Raw genomic sequence first — 10,197 nt, forward strand, 5'->3', positions numbered from 1 at the left:
TGGTTTTTCTGGGGTGAAACAAACTCTGCCTATCTCCACACCTTTGCACACAGTTGTGGGCAGACAAAGAGTGACACATCCTTTTGTGTGTTCCCCCTCATCTCCCGTGAACTTATTAGGGAGAGACTTGTTGATTGCTCTGGGGGCGACTATTTTGTGTGGACCTGATGGACTACTTGTCTCTTTTCCTGATGGATCTTCCCATGCCTGTTCTCAAGTATATACACATGGACAATTTTTGCTCCAACAATCTGAGGAGCATCTGGCTGACATATACTGGGGTCTTTTACAGCCAGAGATGACTGACCATGCTGGGATCCTGTCCTGTTTTCTGCTTTGGAAACCCTGGATCCAAGCGCTTGCACCGTGTGGGCCAACTCCTGATTTTCCTCATGTCACTTTGTTTTATGACTAACACCAGACTGAATGGTTCCAGGAGCAGTTTCAGGCGCATTTAGCCGGTAGTGACTGGACTGTGTTTTCACAGGACATTTATGTGGCACCGGAGGGTGTTGCTGCTGCAGTTAATCTGACTCAGGATCAGTTGTTCTGGTATAAGATGCAGGATGAAGCAGTTCCACATATTTCTTTGGCTCTGCATCCTGGCCATCAGGCCATGGAGTTGGGGGGCGTGGTAAAACGCTCCCTTGCAGTTTCAGACTGGCAGACTAATGTTGCTCCTGACCTCTCTTTCTCTCCTTCTACAAACACGTACAAAATAAAGTGTTCAGCTGTGGACTCTGTAGTTCTGGAACATGTTCAACTTCCTAGACACTATGGCAGGGAGTTGACTGATCATCCAACTGCGGCTGCGATGTTGACTTCTCTGCCGGAGTGTTTGTGGGCAACGGGTCCCACTGATGTGGGGCTTGTTGATGTCACACCTGTCACTTTTGATCTACAACCGGGCCCTCCTATTTGGAGGTCACAGTATCCTCATGGGCGGGCGGCAGAGGAGGGAATTGCAGAAACTATTGGGGGTCTTCTGGAGGCAGGTGTGTTAGAATCTTCCACCTCCTCCTGGAACACTCCTATTTTACCAGTGGAAAAAAAGGGGACAGGTAAATACTGCATGGCACATGATCTTAGGGCAATTAATTCTGTTTTATTGACCCCTACAGTGCCAGTACCTAATCCTCATGTTGCATTAACTAACCTAGATCCTTCTCAGACTTGGTTCTCCTGTGTGGACCTTGCTAACGCTTTCTTTTGTCTCCCATTGGCTGAGGAATGTAGGGATGTGTTCTCTTTCACCTACAGGGGTCAGCAGCTGAAATATACACGTCTGCCTCAGGGTTTTGCTCTCTCCCCAGGGCTTTTTAATCAGGTTTTGAAACAACAGTTAGCGGACTGTTTGTTACCAGAAGGTGTGACCCTGATTCAGTATGTTGATGACCTCATGCTGGCAGCACAGACGTTGGAGTCTTGTATTGAGGGCACACGACGATTGCTGTCGCACCTAGCCGACAGGGGTTTTAAAGTGAGCAGATCTAAGTTGCAAATTGCTAGGAAGCAAGTTTCTTTTTTGGGGCGGATTATCACTGGGACAGGCACTCAGATGTCTGCCAGTCATAAATCTGCTATTCTTAATCACCCCAAACCACGTACGGTGAAGGACATGTTGTCTTTTCTTGGATTGACTGGATATAGTAGGACCTATGTTCCTAACTATACTGGACTGACGGACCCCTTACGGGCGTTAGTCAGAGAGCATGGGATTCGTAAGCTCAGCCATGCTCTGACTTGGACTATGGAGGCAGAAGATGCTTTTATCTCTCTGAAACAACAGTTGGCTGCTGCAGCGCAGTTGAAAAAGAGCGAGAGAATCACATGTGAACAGACTAATCAATCCACCAGCAACATTAAATAACTCCTAACGTTCCGCCAGCAAGAGCACATTGAAAACACCGGGCTAATTTTGGAGCCGGGCTGAGTGCCACTCAATAAATCAACCAGCTGCTCATGCCTCTCAGAGGCGGTGGGCTGTGGCATCAGGGGGCAGCGCAGGCATCTGCTCAGAGCCGGATTCTGCACGCAGGAAGAATGTCGAGGAACGGCCAGCGACAGAACCTGGTGGTCATCAAGGAACTTGAGCTCATCTTGGACTCCTGCACGCTGGAGCTCACACCTGTGGATGAAGTCTGGCCCAACTTGTACATAGGAAATGTGTGAGTATGCTGTGTATGAAAGCAGAAACAATATAATATCAAGCTGTTTAATTACATTTCTATCATTTTTCTATTGTCTAATTTGATGGAGAACCTTTACTAATCTAGAATATGGAAGATTTGAACAGGTCTATGATTTATAGCACACGTCAAAGGAAAAATAATTGCCATTATTAATAACCAACACAATCAGTTATTACAAGGCCTATCAGCTCTTATAAACGCTGAAATTATATATTATCTTGAACCTGTCAAAAATGTGTGTTCATATTGTCAGTATGTAACATTTATTCAATGCTTACATAGTTGTCTGTGCTGCTAAACTGTGATTATTTAGTATAATCCTACAATTTTTTTTATATATATGTTCTCTTTGTGATTCTTAGGGCTGTTGCACAGAACAAAAACAGATTACATAAGCTTAGCATCACTCATGTTCTGAACGCAGCACACTCCAAGCAGGGCAGCATCGGTGACCAGAGCTTTTATGGGAACACGTGTGTTTACTTTGGCATCCCAGCGGAAGACTCAGACCACTTTGACCTCAGCCAATACTTTAAATCTGCTACTGACTTCATTCATAAAGGCCTGAAAAGCAAAGATGGTACATTCATTATTTTACAGATATATTAAGCAAAATTAAGTTTTTATTTCCTTTTCCCTCATGTTTTTTTTATTTATTATTATTCTTTTTCACAGGGAATGTGTTGGTCCACTGCATCATGGGTGTGAGTCGATCAGCCACTTTGGTCCTGGCCTACCTCATGCTAAGGCATCGTTTTTCACTAAGAGATGCTCTGAGACAGGTTGTCAAAAAACGGGCCATTTATCCCAACCGGAACTTCCTGACACTTCTCCTGAAGCTGGACGAAGAGCTGACTCAAAAAAGGACGCTGTGCCCTGTTCTCTGACATCGCTCTCTCCATTTTAATCAGTCCTTGGTTTCTCATGAGCTCAGCGTGCTACACTCCAACGAAATCACTTTATAGAGGGGCTGTAAATAGTGTATTTGTGTAAACCATAGGAAAACATTTAGAGTCTTTATTCTATTTTATTTTTTCTTTATTTTTGCACTTTATGAATTTGTCGTTGTAATTTCTAGGTCCCACAACATGTTATATGTAATTACTGTTCATGTCTGTCAACCCAAATATTCTTATCTATTTCTATGTTAATCACTGAACTCCAAAATTAAAAGAAAAGTATCACCACACCAAGATGCTAATAACTACTGATTAATCAGCTTGAACATGTATTTCTGTGTGCTCTACTTTACATCTCGGACCAAATAGATAACGCTGCCTTAATTTATGAATTGAACGCCCTTCTTATGTTAAATTATTGTTTGTTTCTCATTTATTCAGCTGTTCCTTTGTTCTTTGATGCAGTAAAATACCTTTTAATGAATCCCAATGGCAAAATGAACAAATAAAATAGATTTTACAATTAACTTTTAGTTGTGATTCTTTGTGAACTTTATTTGTTATTTCATTACCTTTTGTAATGAAATAATAAATAAATGCAAATGCAAACAGAAGAGAGCATTATGATGAGGTGAATTTTAATGAAAACCTGAGGAGTAAACTAACATAAGCAACAGGATACATAAAGACATAAACCCCAAAGAGGTAACTGGCAAGACAGGAGGAGGAAAAAAGGAAGATCTAACAAAGATGGGGACACTGGGTAAGTGTTTGCTGGGGAGAAGGTTCCTGGTGTGAAAACAGATAATTGGTTACTAACACATAGCTATTTTGAGGAGAAGCAGAAAGCTTAGACGCAGAAGATGAATGCTAACCACAAGGGAGAATCACAGGGAAAATGACTCATAAAAATGAATGAAAAAAATCCCAGAAACCTATGGAATGATAAAGGAGTAGACAGGTAAATACAAAATGCAGGGATATCTTAAAACAGGAAAACCAATACACAGACTCACCCAAAACTGAACTCAAAACTATATAAGATTAGGTAATGTTAAGCTTTTGGAATGATCCGCCCATGGCTTCGACCTCAACTTTGATAAAAATGGCTTTTGATTTATGCGTGCAAAGCAGGTGAGTGCAAGAAAATCAACAGATGTATATGAACTGAACTAATCGTAATAAGAAATGTAGTCCGATAAGAAGTCAAGGTAATCCAAGATGCTACAAAATGCCCTTTTCAGAGGTTCAGTTTGTAGTCCCTTAAGTCGTTAGATTGATCCTGTGTGGATTTGAAAAAATCTACAATAAAAAATATACATTTATGTTCAAATCAGGCTACATCACAGAGAGAATAAAGTACAGAGGTATATTATGTTGTTTTTTTGACTTCTTGGTTTTCCACGTGTCTTTTCTGTCTCAGCTTGTCCTCTTGCAGCGTGATGTCCAGTGCTCTGAGCTGTTTCAGGAAGCCGTGATTAGGCAGGATGCAGCGTTTCTGCTGCACATGCTCAATAGCTTCCACTACAGTTAAGCTGTGCTTCATCATCAGGTACGCCAAGACCAAAGTGGCTGACCTGCTTCGGCCCATCACACAGTGAACCAACACCTTGTCTGAAACCCCCCCCCCAAAAAACACATGCACACATTAGACCAAAGAACAAACTACGAGAACCTTCCTCAATGGTTAAGCTTATATGCAATAATTTCTGTATATCAGACTTCATTACTCACTCTGTGGTTGGCTGAGGGCCTTGTAGATAAACTCTGCTGCAGGGAGGAAGTACTGGGAAATGTTGAATGTGGGTTTATCATCAGCTTCCACACCAAGATACTGGATGTTCAGGTCCTTGTAGTAATTAGCACCAGTCAGCACATTGTTCCACTTTCCTTCTGCTGCATTCAGGACATGAGTGACACCCAGCTCCTTAAGCTCAAGACGCTCGAGAGCTGTCTTCCTGTTTTCATGCAACATATCCACATATCCTGATTCAGCACAAAACCTTGTATTTATTTACACAATTAATAGTATGAGTGCATCCATACAAACAAAGCTGTCTGAGTTAACTCACTCATCTCCAATGTAAATTCTTGGCCAGACCTGGTTGACATGGATGTATGGAGCTGTGGTGCCTGTCCAGAAGAGCTGCTCCAGGTCTAATGTACCTGGTGTGATGTAATCACTGTCGGGGTCTACCTGCACTGCTGCATATGGATTCCTCTTAGATGTCATTGCACACGAGGTTATTTTTCACCTCCTTGCACATTCCTGTGATAAAAGAAATACACTGCTCAAAAAAATAAAGGGAACACTTAAACAGGTGTTTAACACTTAAAGTGTTCCCTTTATTTTTTTGAGCAGTATATTATGCACATTAAACACATGGTATGATCTTTAAAATCTATAAAAAAAGATTGGATTCAAATTATACTTAAACATAAAACATAAGCGTCATAAAACTCATGCACAAATTCAACAAATATAACTGATCTTGAAAGACTGATTTTTTTTAAAGGTTTTCTTCTGGCGTTAGTGGCCTTTATTTAATGATGGCCAGACAGGAAAGCGGGTTGTGAGAGAGGGGGAAGACATGGGGCAAAGGTCAACAGGCTGGGAACCAAACCCGTTAAGGCAGACCGCAGATTTCTAACAGCTTGACCTTGATCTTTTTACATTAGATTCTTTACACATTTTACTTTAAAAAGCATAATTATTCTGTTTTCACTTAATTGTGAAGTCAAAGGGAAAGGATACATAGTTTTAAGATGTTTTTACCACTATCAATCTGAAAATTATGGCAAGCATTTGCATTCTACACCATTTCCTCTGATATTCCTGTATTACGAAGCCATAAATAAATCCAGTGCAACAATCTGTTATATAATCAATAGAGTGCACCAAAATGTAGTTTAGTACAAATGCAGCTCCTCTCTGAAGACCTTAGATGTTTGTTGGAGAACCTTAGTAAACAAACAACTTTATGAAGAAATTCAGCAGTTGTAAAGAACATTAAAGCAGTTAACATATAGAACAATATGCCATGCTTTGAACATTTCACAGAGCCCACTGTCTATCCTGTTTTATGTGCATTTCTGCCCCAGTACACCTGAATGAAATGACCGCATTACCTCCTCTGTGTGCCATTAAAGATGGCAGCAGGAGAACACCTAAAACATGCAGCACAGTGGGCCCTGAGAACAAGAGTTCAGAAATATGAATTTACATCAAATCACATTCATGTATTAGAATGACTCAGACAATGTCCAGAGCTCAATCCAACTAAAAATCAGTGGCAAGACATGCAGTTGGAAATGCACTTTGTAAAATGCAGGTTTTACAAAGTGTTGGCTCAGGGAGCCTGAATAGAAATACACACCAGATTTTGTGTATTGTATTGTTCATCTTTGAATCACTAAATGACAAGGAAAGCTGGACTCAGATTACTCTGATGCATTAAATAGATACAAACAAATAAAGATAAAATACTCACCCTATTTAAATCTGTCACTAAGCAGGAAGTAGACCACCTACCCTTATTAAACACATGCAATGAACATGTGAGTGAGAATATGAACAAAGATCTGCCAACACAGAAAGACTGAAGACACTGACAAGGATCTGGACCCAGATGTCTATTTTTAGACAGTTGGGCCATAAAATCTGATCTGGACAACATGACATATATACACACACACACACACACACCCACACACACCCACCCCCACACGCCCACATGCACACACAAATAGTCCAAGCAGACAACTGATTTTTGCAGTTCTTTTTCACTGTTCAAGTCTTTTATTATAACACCGTAATTCAATCAACAGGGTGAAGCAACACAATTATTAAAACAATGTTGAAGTCAAGAATGTATGACCAGGTGTGGATCAATAAACATTTATTGACAATTGTTTGTGGAGAAAAACATTAAGCGTTCAGTAGGTACATCTTTGTAAACTGGTTTAGAACTGGGACATCCCATAAAACCAATTTGTCAAAGGGGAGACATTCCAGTAAAACCTTATTACAGAGAAACAGGTTTTCCTTCGTTACTGTCCTCAGCGATCTGTTTGCTCTGTGTACGAAGGCTCAACTCCAGCTTTCTGAGTTGCTCCAGAAATCCAGAGTTGGGTCCGATGTCTCGGCACAGACGCACAGCCATGATGGCCTCCGGTAACGTCAGGCTCTGGTGGATCATCAGATAGGCCAAAACCAACGCCCCAGAGCGGCTCACACCCATGGCACAGTGAACAAGAACTTTCCCTGAAAGAAACTTTATTTAGTATACTCATTTCCAGTAAGAAAAGCATGTTTGCTGTACACAAAGGTATTATTTGTGATTTCAAGAATCAGGAAATATAAATATTTCTTTATTTAGGCAGCATGAATAGTCTTTTCCATACTTATTCTTGCTTCCGGTAAAGATGCATAAATATTTTCATCAGGTTTTAGAAGGTTTTGTGACTTGTTAACTACAATTTGTGGTGATTGGTCAAATGTTTTGGGTCATTATTTGAAACATCCAACTCATTATCTGTTTTCTGGCTGAGTCCACCTATTTATTTATTTATTTTTATTACAAATGTCCAGGTATTTGAATGGATTGTGATAGATTGTCTCACTGACCATTTTCCTTCAAGGCGCGGTCTATGAACTGTGCAGCAGAGTTGAAAAATGGCTGGAGATTGAACTCTGGATGGTCTGCAGCCTCAACGCCATGGTACACGACTTCAATATCAGTGTAAAACATCTGACCGGTGTTGATCCGATGTTGACCTGCTGCCGCGTTCAGCACATGAGTAACACCCAGAGATGACAGTCTGGTTTTATCTCGAGCAACAGACCTTCAGACACAAGTCACACACAAAGTGTTTTACTCTATATATTTCTCCCACATTACAAAAGACTTAACTACTCACTCATCTCCAATGTAGAGTTTTGGCCACACTTCATTGACAGAGCTCACAGGCTTCCTGTTGGTCCAGAGAATTTCCCTCAGCTCTGTCAGGGATGGTGTTTCTCCCTGCTTTGCTAAATGACCTCTGGAGCAACACAGATGAGTGTCTGCCCAGGTGCCTTATTGGGTTAATGCTAATATCTTAATTTGTGTATGAGTGTGCTTTTACAATGCCTGGGCCTGTCTTTTTCTTCTCCTCTCCCTCTCTAGGCTCATGTCAAGGCAACGCAACTGCAGCAAGAAGCCTGGGTTGGGACAGATGTCTCTGTGTGGCCTTACAGCGGCCACAGCCTCCTGCAGCCGCAGGCCCTCAGTGATCATCAGGAAGGCCAACACTAGGGTTGCAGAACGGCTCACTCCCATCAGACAGTGTACAAACACCCTTCCTGGGACACAAATGTTACTAATTACCTTCAACTTATTCATATGTACACATAAACATCAGTAACATAGGATCTCAAACGTGTAGAAAACCCAAATTGAACTGGCAGGTTTGTAAAAAATTAGACCACGATCATTATTTCAAAACTTTTTCCAGCTTCTGTGATATTTAACCTTTTCAGTTTAACTGAAAACAAATGTAAAAAGAAAAACAAAAAAGCTGCTACACCCTTGTTGCATGAATGTACACAACCTTAAAGTAAGACTAACAATGTTTGTTTGCATTTGGTCTTCCTGTGTAGGATTGTTTTCAACTCTCCAAATCTCAGTTTGGTAGTATTTGCTTGAACCAAACTTTGGATAGACCAAATGTGCATGTATAGATGGAACTTTTTACCGTTATTCTGGCATCTGTTCAATCAAATGTTTTTGGTCTTCTGTTGGCTTTGGATTATGGAACCTACAGTGTTTCAATAAAGTGTTTGTTTAAAGGTTTGAACACATATGCAACTGGGTTATTTTTACATTTACCCACTAACCAATTGATTGTTTTATTGACTGTGTTTGTGAAACAAGCACTGAAATAAAGTAAGCTGGGTTTTACATAAAGTAAGCTGGGTTTTACATAAAGTAAGCTGGGTTTTACACACTGTGCAACTCTCAGAATGCTGACTTGCCTCCCATTGCCAGAGCAGCTCTGATGTATCGCGCTGTTGGATAGAAGTAAGGACTGAGGATGAAATTTGTTGCGTCATCAGCCTCTACCCCATAATAATCCACATTCATGTCTCTGTAAAAACGTGGGCCAGTGTTGACATAAAAGCAGGGACCATTGCCAGGGGTTGGAGGCCCATGAGCAGCATTTACAATGTGTGTAATACCCAGACCGTGAAGAGTTCCTTTGTCACGTGCTGCCACCCTGAAACATGAGCACAGGTCTGTAGTAAGGATGCAGGATGTTACTTTACACATGTCCATGCATGTTAATAGGGGTCAGCCTACTCGTTGCCTATATAAACATTAGGCCAGACTTGATTGACATGACCAGTTGGGCGTCTGTCTGCCAGTAAGAACTCCTGTAGTTCAGAGACGGAGGGAGGTTCATACGGGGGATCCCTAAGAGACATACTGTACAGACATACAAATACAATGAGCACCATCTTTGAGTACATTCTGTACAAGTCAGTGTGTAATAAACTTAGCCAGACATGACAAAAACCTAAAGCCACCCCCGTCCAATGTGTAAATCACTCAGGCTTACCTTGGATTATTGCAGTAAAAGCATTTCTCCTTCAGTTCTCGCTTCTTCTTCTGCAGCTTCGTTCCTTTTATAACTCAGTAATCATACACTCACTGATGACAAACACACTGCAATACAAGTACAACACACTAAAACTAAAACACGTTTAAGCTACACGTCCAAGCTCTGTCATGTGGACAGCTTTGTAGAGAGATCTGAACTTTAACATCAGGTTGTGTATTTTCATACTGACCTCAGGCTATATTGGACATCTGAGCTCTGCTTGTGTCAGTGGATGTGTTGCTTTGAGACCAGACAATATCAAATCATTAATACTCTGTTTTTTTTGTTGTTGTTTTGTTTGGTTTTCAGAATTATGTAAATGCATTTATATTGTTAAGTTTCTCCTTGCTTTTCTTTCCCATAGTAAGTCATTGAGGTTATATCTTAGTTACGCATTTCATCTAACATTTACTTTTTATAAATGTAACCTTTATGTTGTGAATGGAATTACTATCCACTTTAGT

The 10,197-nt window shown here is 40.8% G+C and overlaps 3 protein-coding genes across 8 annotated transcripts; 1 reads left to right on the plus strand and 2 right to left on the minus strand.

Annotated features, from left to right (window-relative positions):
- The first annotated feature begins 1,700 nt into the window (after nt 1-1,700).
- On the plus strand, nt 1,701-3,618 carry LOC116713310 (dual specificity protein phosphatase 13-like). The gene is made up of 3 exons (XM_032553438.1): nt 1,701-2,168; nt 2,555-2,772; nt 2,868-3,618. Exons 1-3 carry the CDS (start codon nt 1,963-1,965, stop codon nt 3,077-3,079), a joined length of 636 nt encoding a protein of 211 aa, XP_032409329.1. The 5' UTR covers nt 1,701-1,962; the 3' UTR covers nt 3,080-3,618.
- Nucleotides 3,619-3,712: 94 nt separating this feature from the next.
- LOC116713312 (dual specificity phosphatase DUPD1-like) lies at nt 3,713-6,757 on the minus strand. Of its 3 annotated transcripts, XM_032553439.1 has the most exons (5): nt 6,583-6,757; nt 6,469-6,504; nt 5,164-5,360; nt 4,826-5,049; nt 3,713-4,705 (listed from the first exon to the last, which is right to left on the minus strand). In XM_032553439.1, exons 3-5 carry the CDS (start codon nt 5,322-5,324, stop codon nt 4,464-4,466), a joined length of 627 nt encoding a protein of 208 aa, XP_032409330.1. In that variant the 5' UTR covers nt 5,325-5,360; nt 6,469-6,504; nt 6,583-6,757; the 3' UTR covers nt 3,713-4,463. The 3 variants fall into 3 exon arrangements, with proteins under 3 accessions (XP_032409330.1, XP_032409332.1, XP_032409331.1); XM_032553441.1 differs by lacking the exon at nt 6,469-6,504 and having other exon boundaries at nt 5,164-5,349; XM_032553440.1 differs by lacking the exon at nt 6,469-6,504.
- Nucleotides 6,758-6,855: 98 nt separating this feature from the next.
- On the minus strand, nt 6,856-9,972 carry LOC116713309 (dual specificity protein phosphatase 13-like). Of its 4 annotated transcripts, XM_032553435.1 has the most exons (7): nt 9,692-9,972; nt 9,433-9,558; nt 9,108-9,349; nt 8,219-8,435; nt 8,012-8,134; nt 7,719-7,936; nt 6,856-7,355 (listed from the first exon to the last, which is right to left on the minus strand). In XM_032553435.1, the coding sequence occupies exons 2-7, from the start codon at nt 9,555-9,557 to the stop codon at nt 7,117-7,119; spliced, it is 1,164 nt and encodes a 387-aa protein (XP_032409326.1). In that variant the 5' UTR covers nt 9,558; nt 9,692-9,972; the 3' UTR covers nt 6,856-7,116. The 4 variants fall into 4 exon arrangements, with proteins under 4 accessions (XP_032409326.1, XP_032409328.1, XP_032409327.1 ...); XM_032553437.1 differs by lacking the exon at nt 9,433-9,558 and having other exon boundaries at nt 9,108-9,220; nt 9,692-9,971; XM_032553436.1 differs by lacking the exon at nt 9,433-9,558 and having other exon boundaries at nt 9,692-9,970.
- Nucleotides 9,973-10,197: the final 225 nt, after the last annotated feature.

This window comes from Xiphophorus hellerii, chromosome 22, assembly GCF_003331165.1.
Source record: "Xiphophorus hellerii strain 12219 chromosome 22, Xiphophorus_hellerii-4.1, whole genome shotgun sequence".
NCBI lineage: Eukaryota > Metazoa > Chordata > Actinopteri > Cyprinodontiformes > Poeciliidae > Xiphophorus > Xiphophorus hellerii.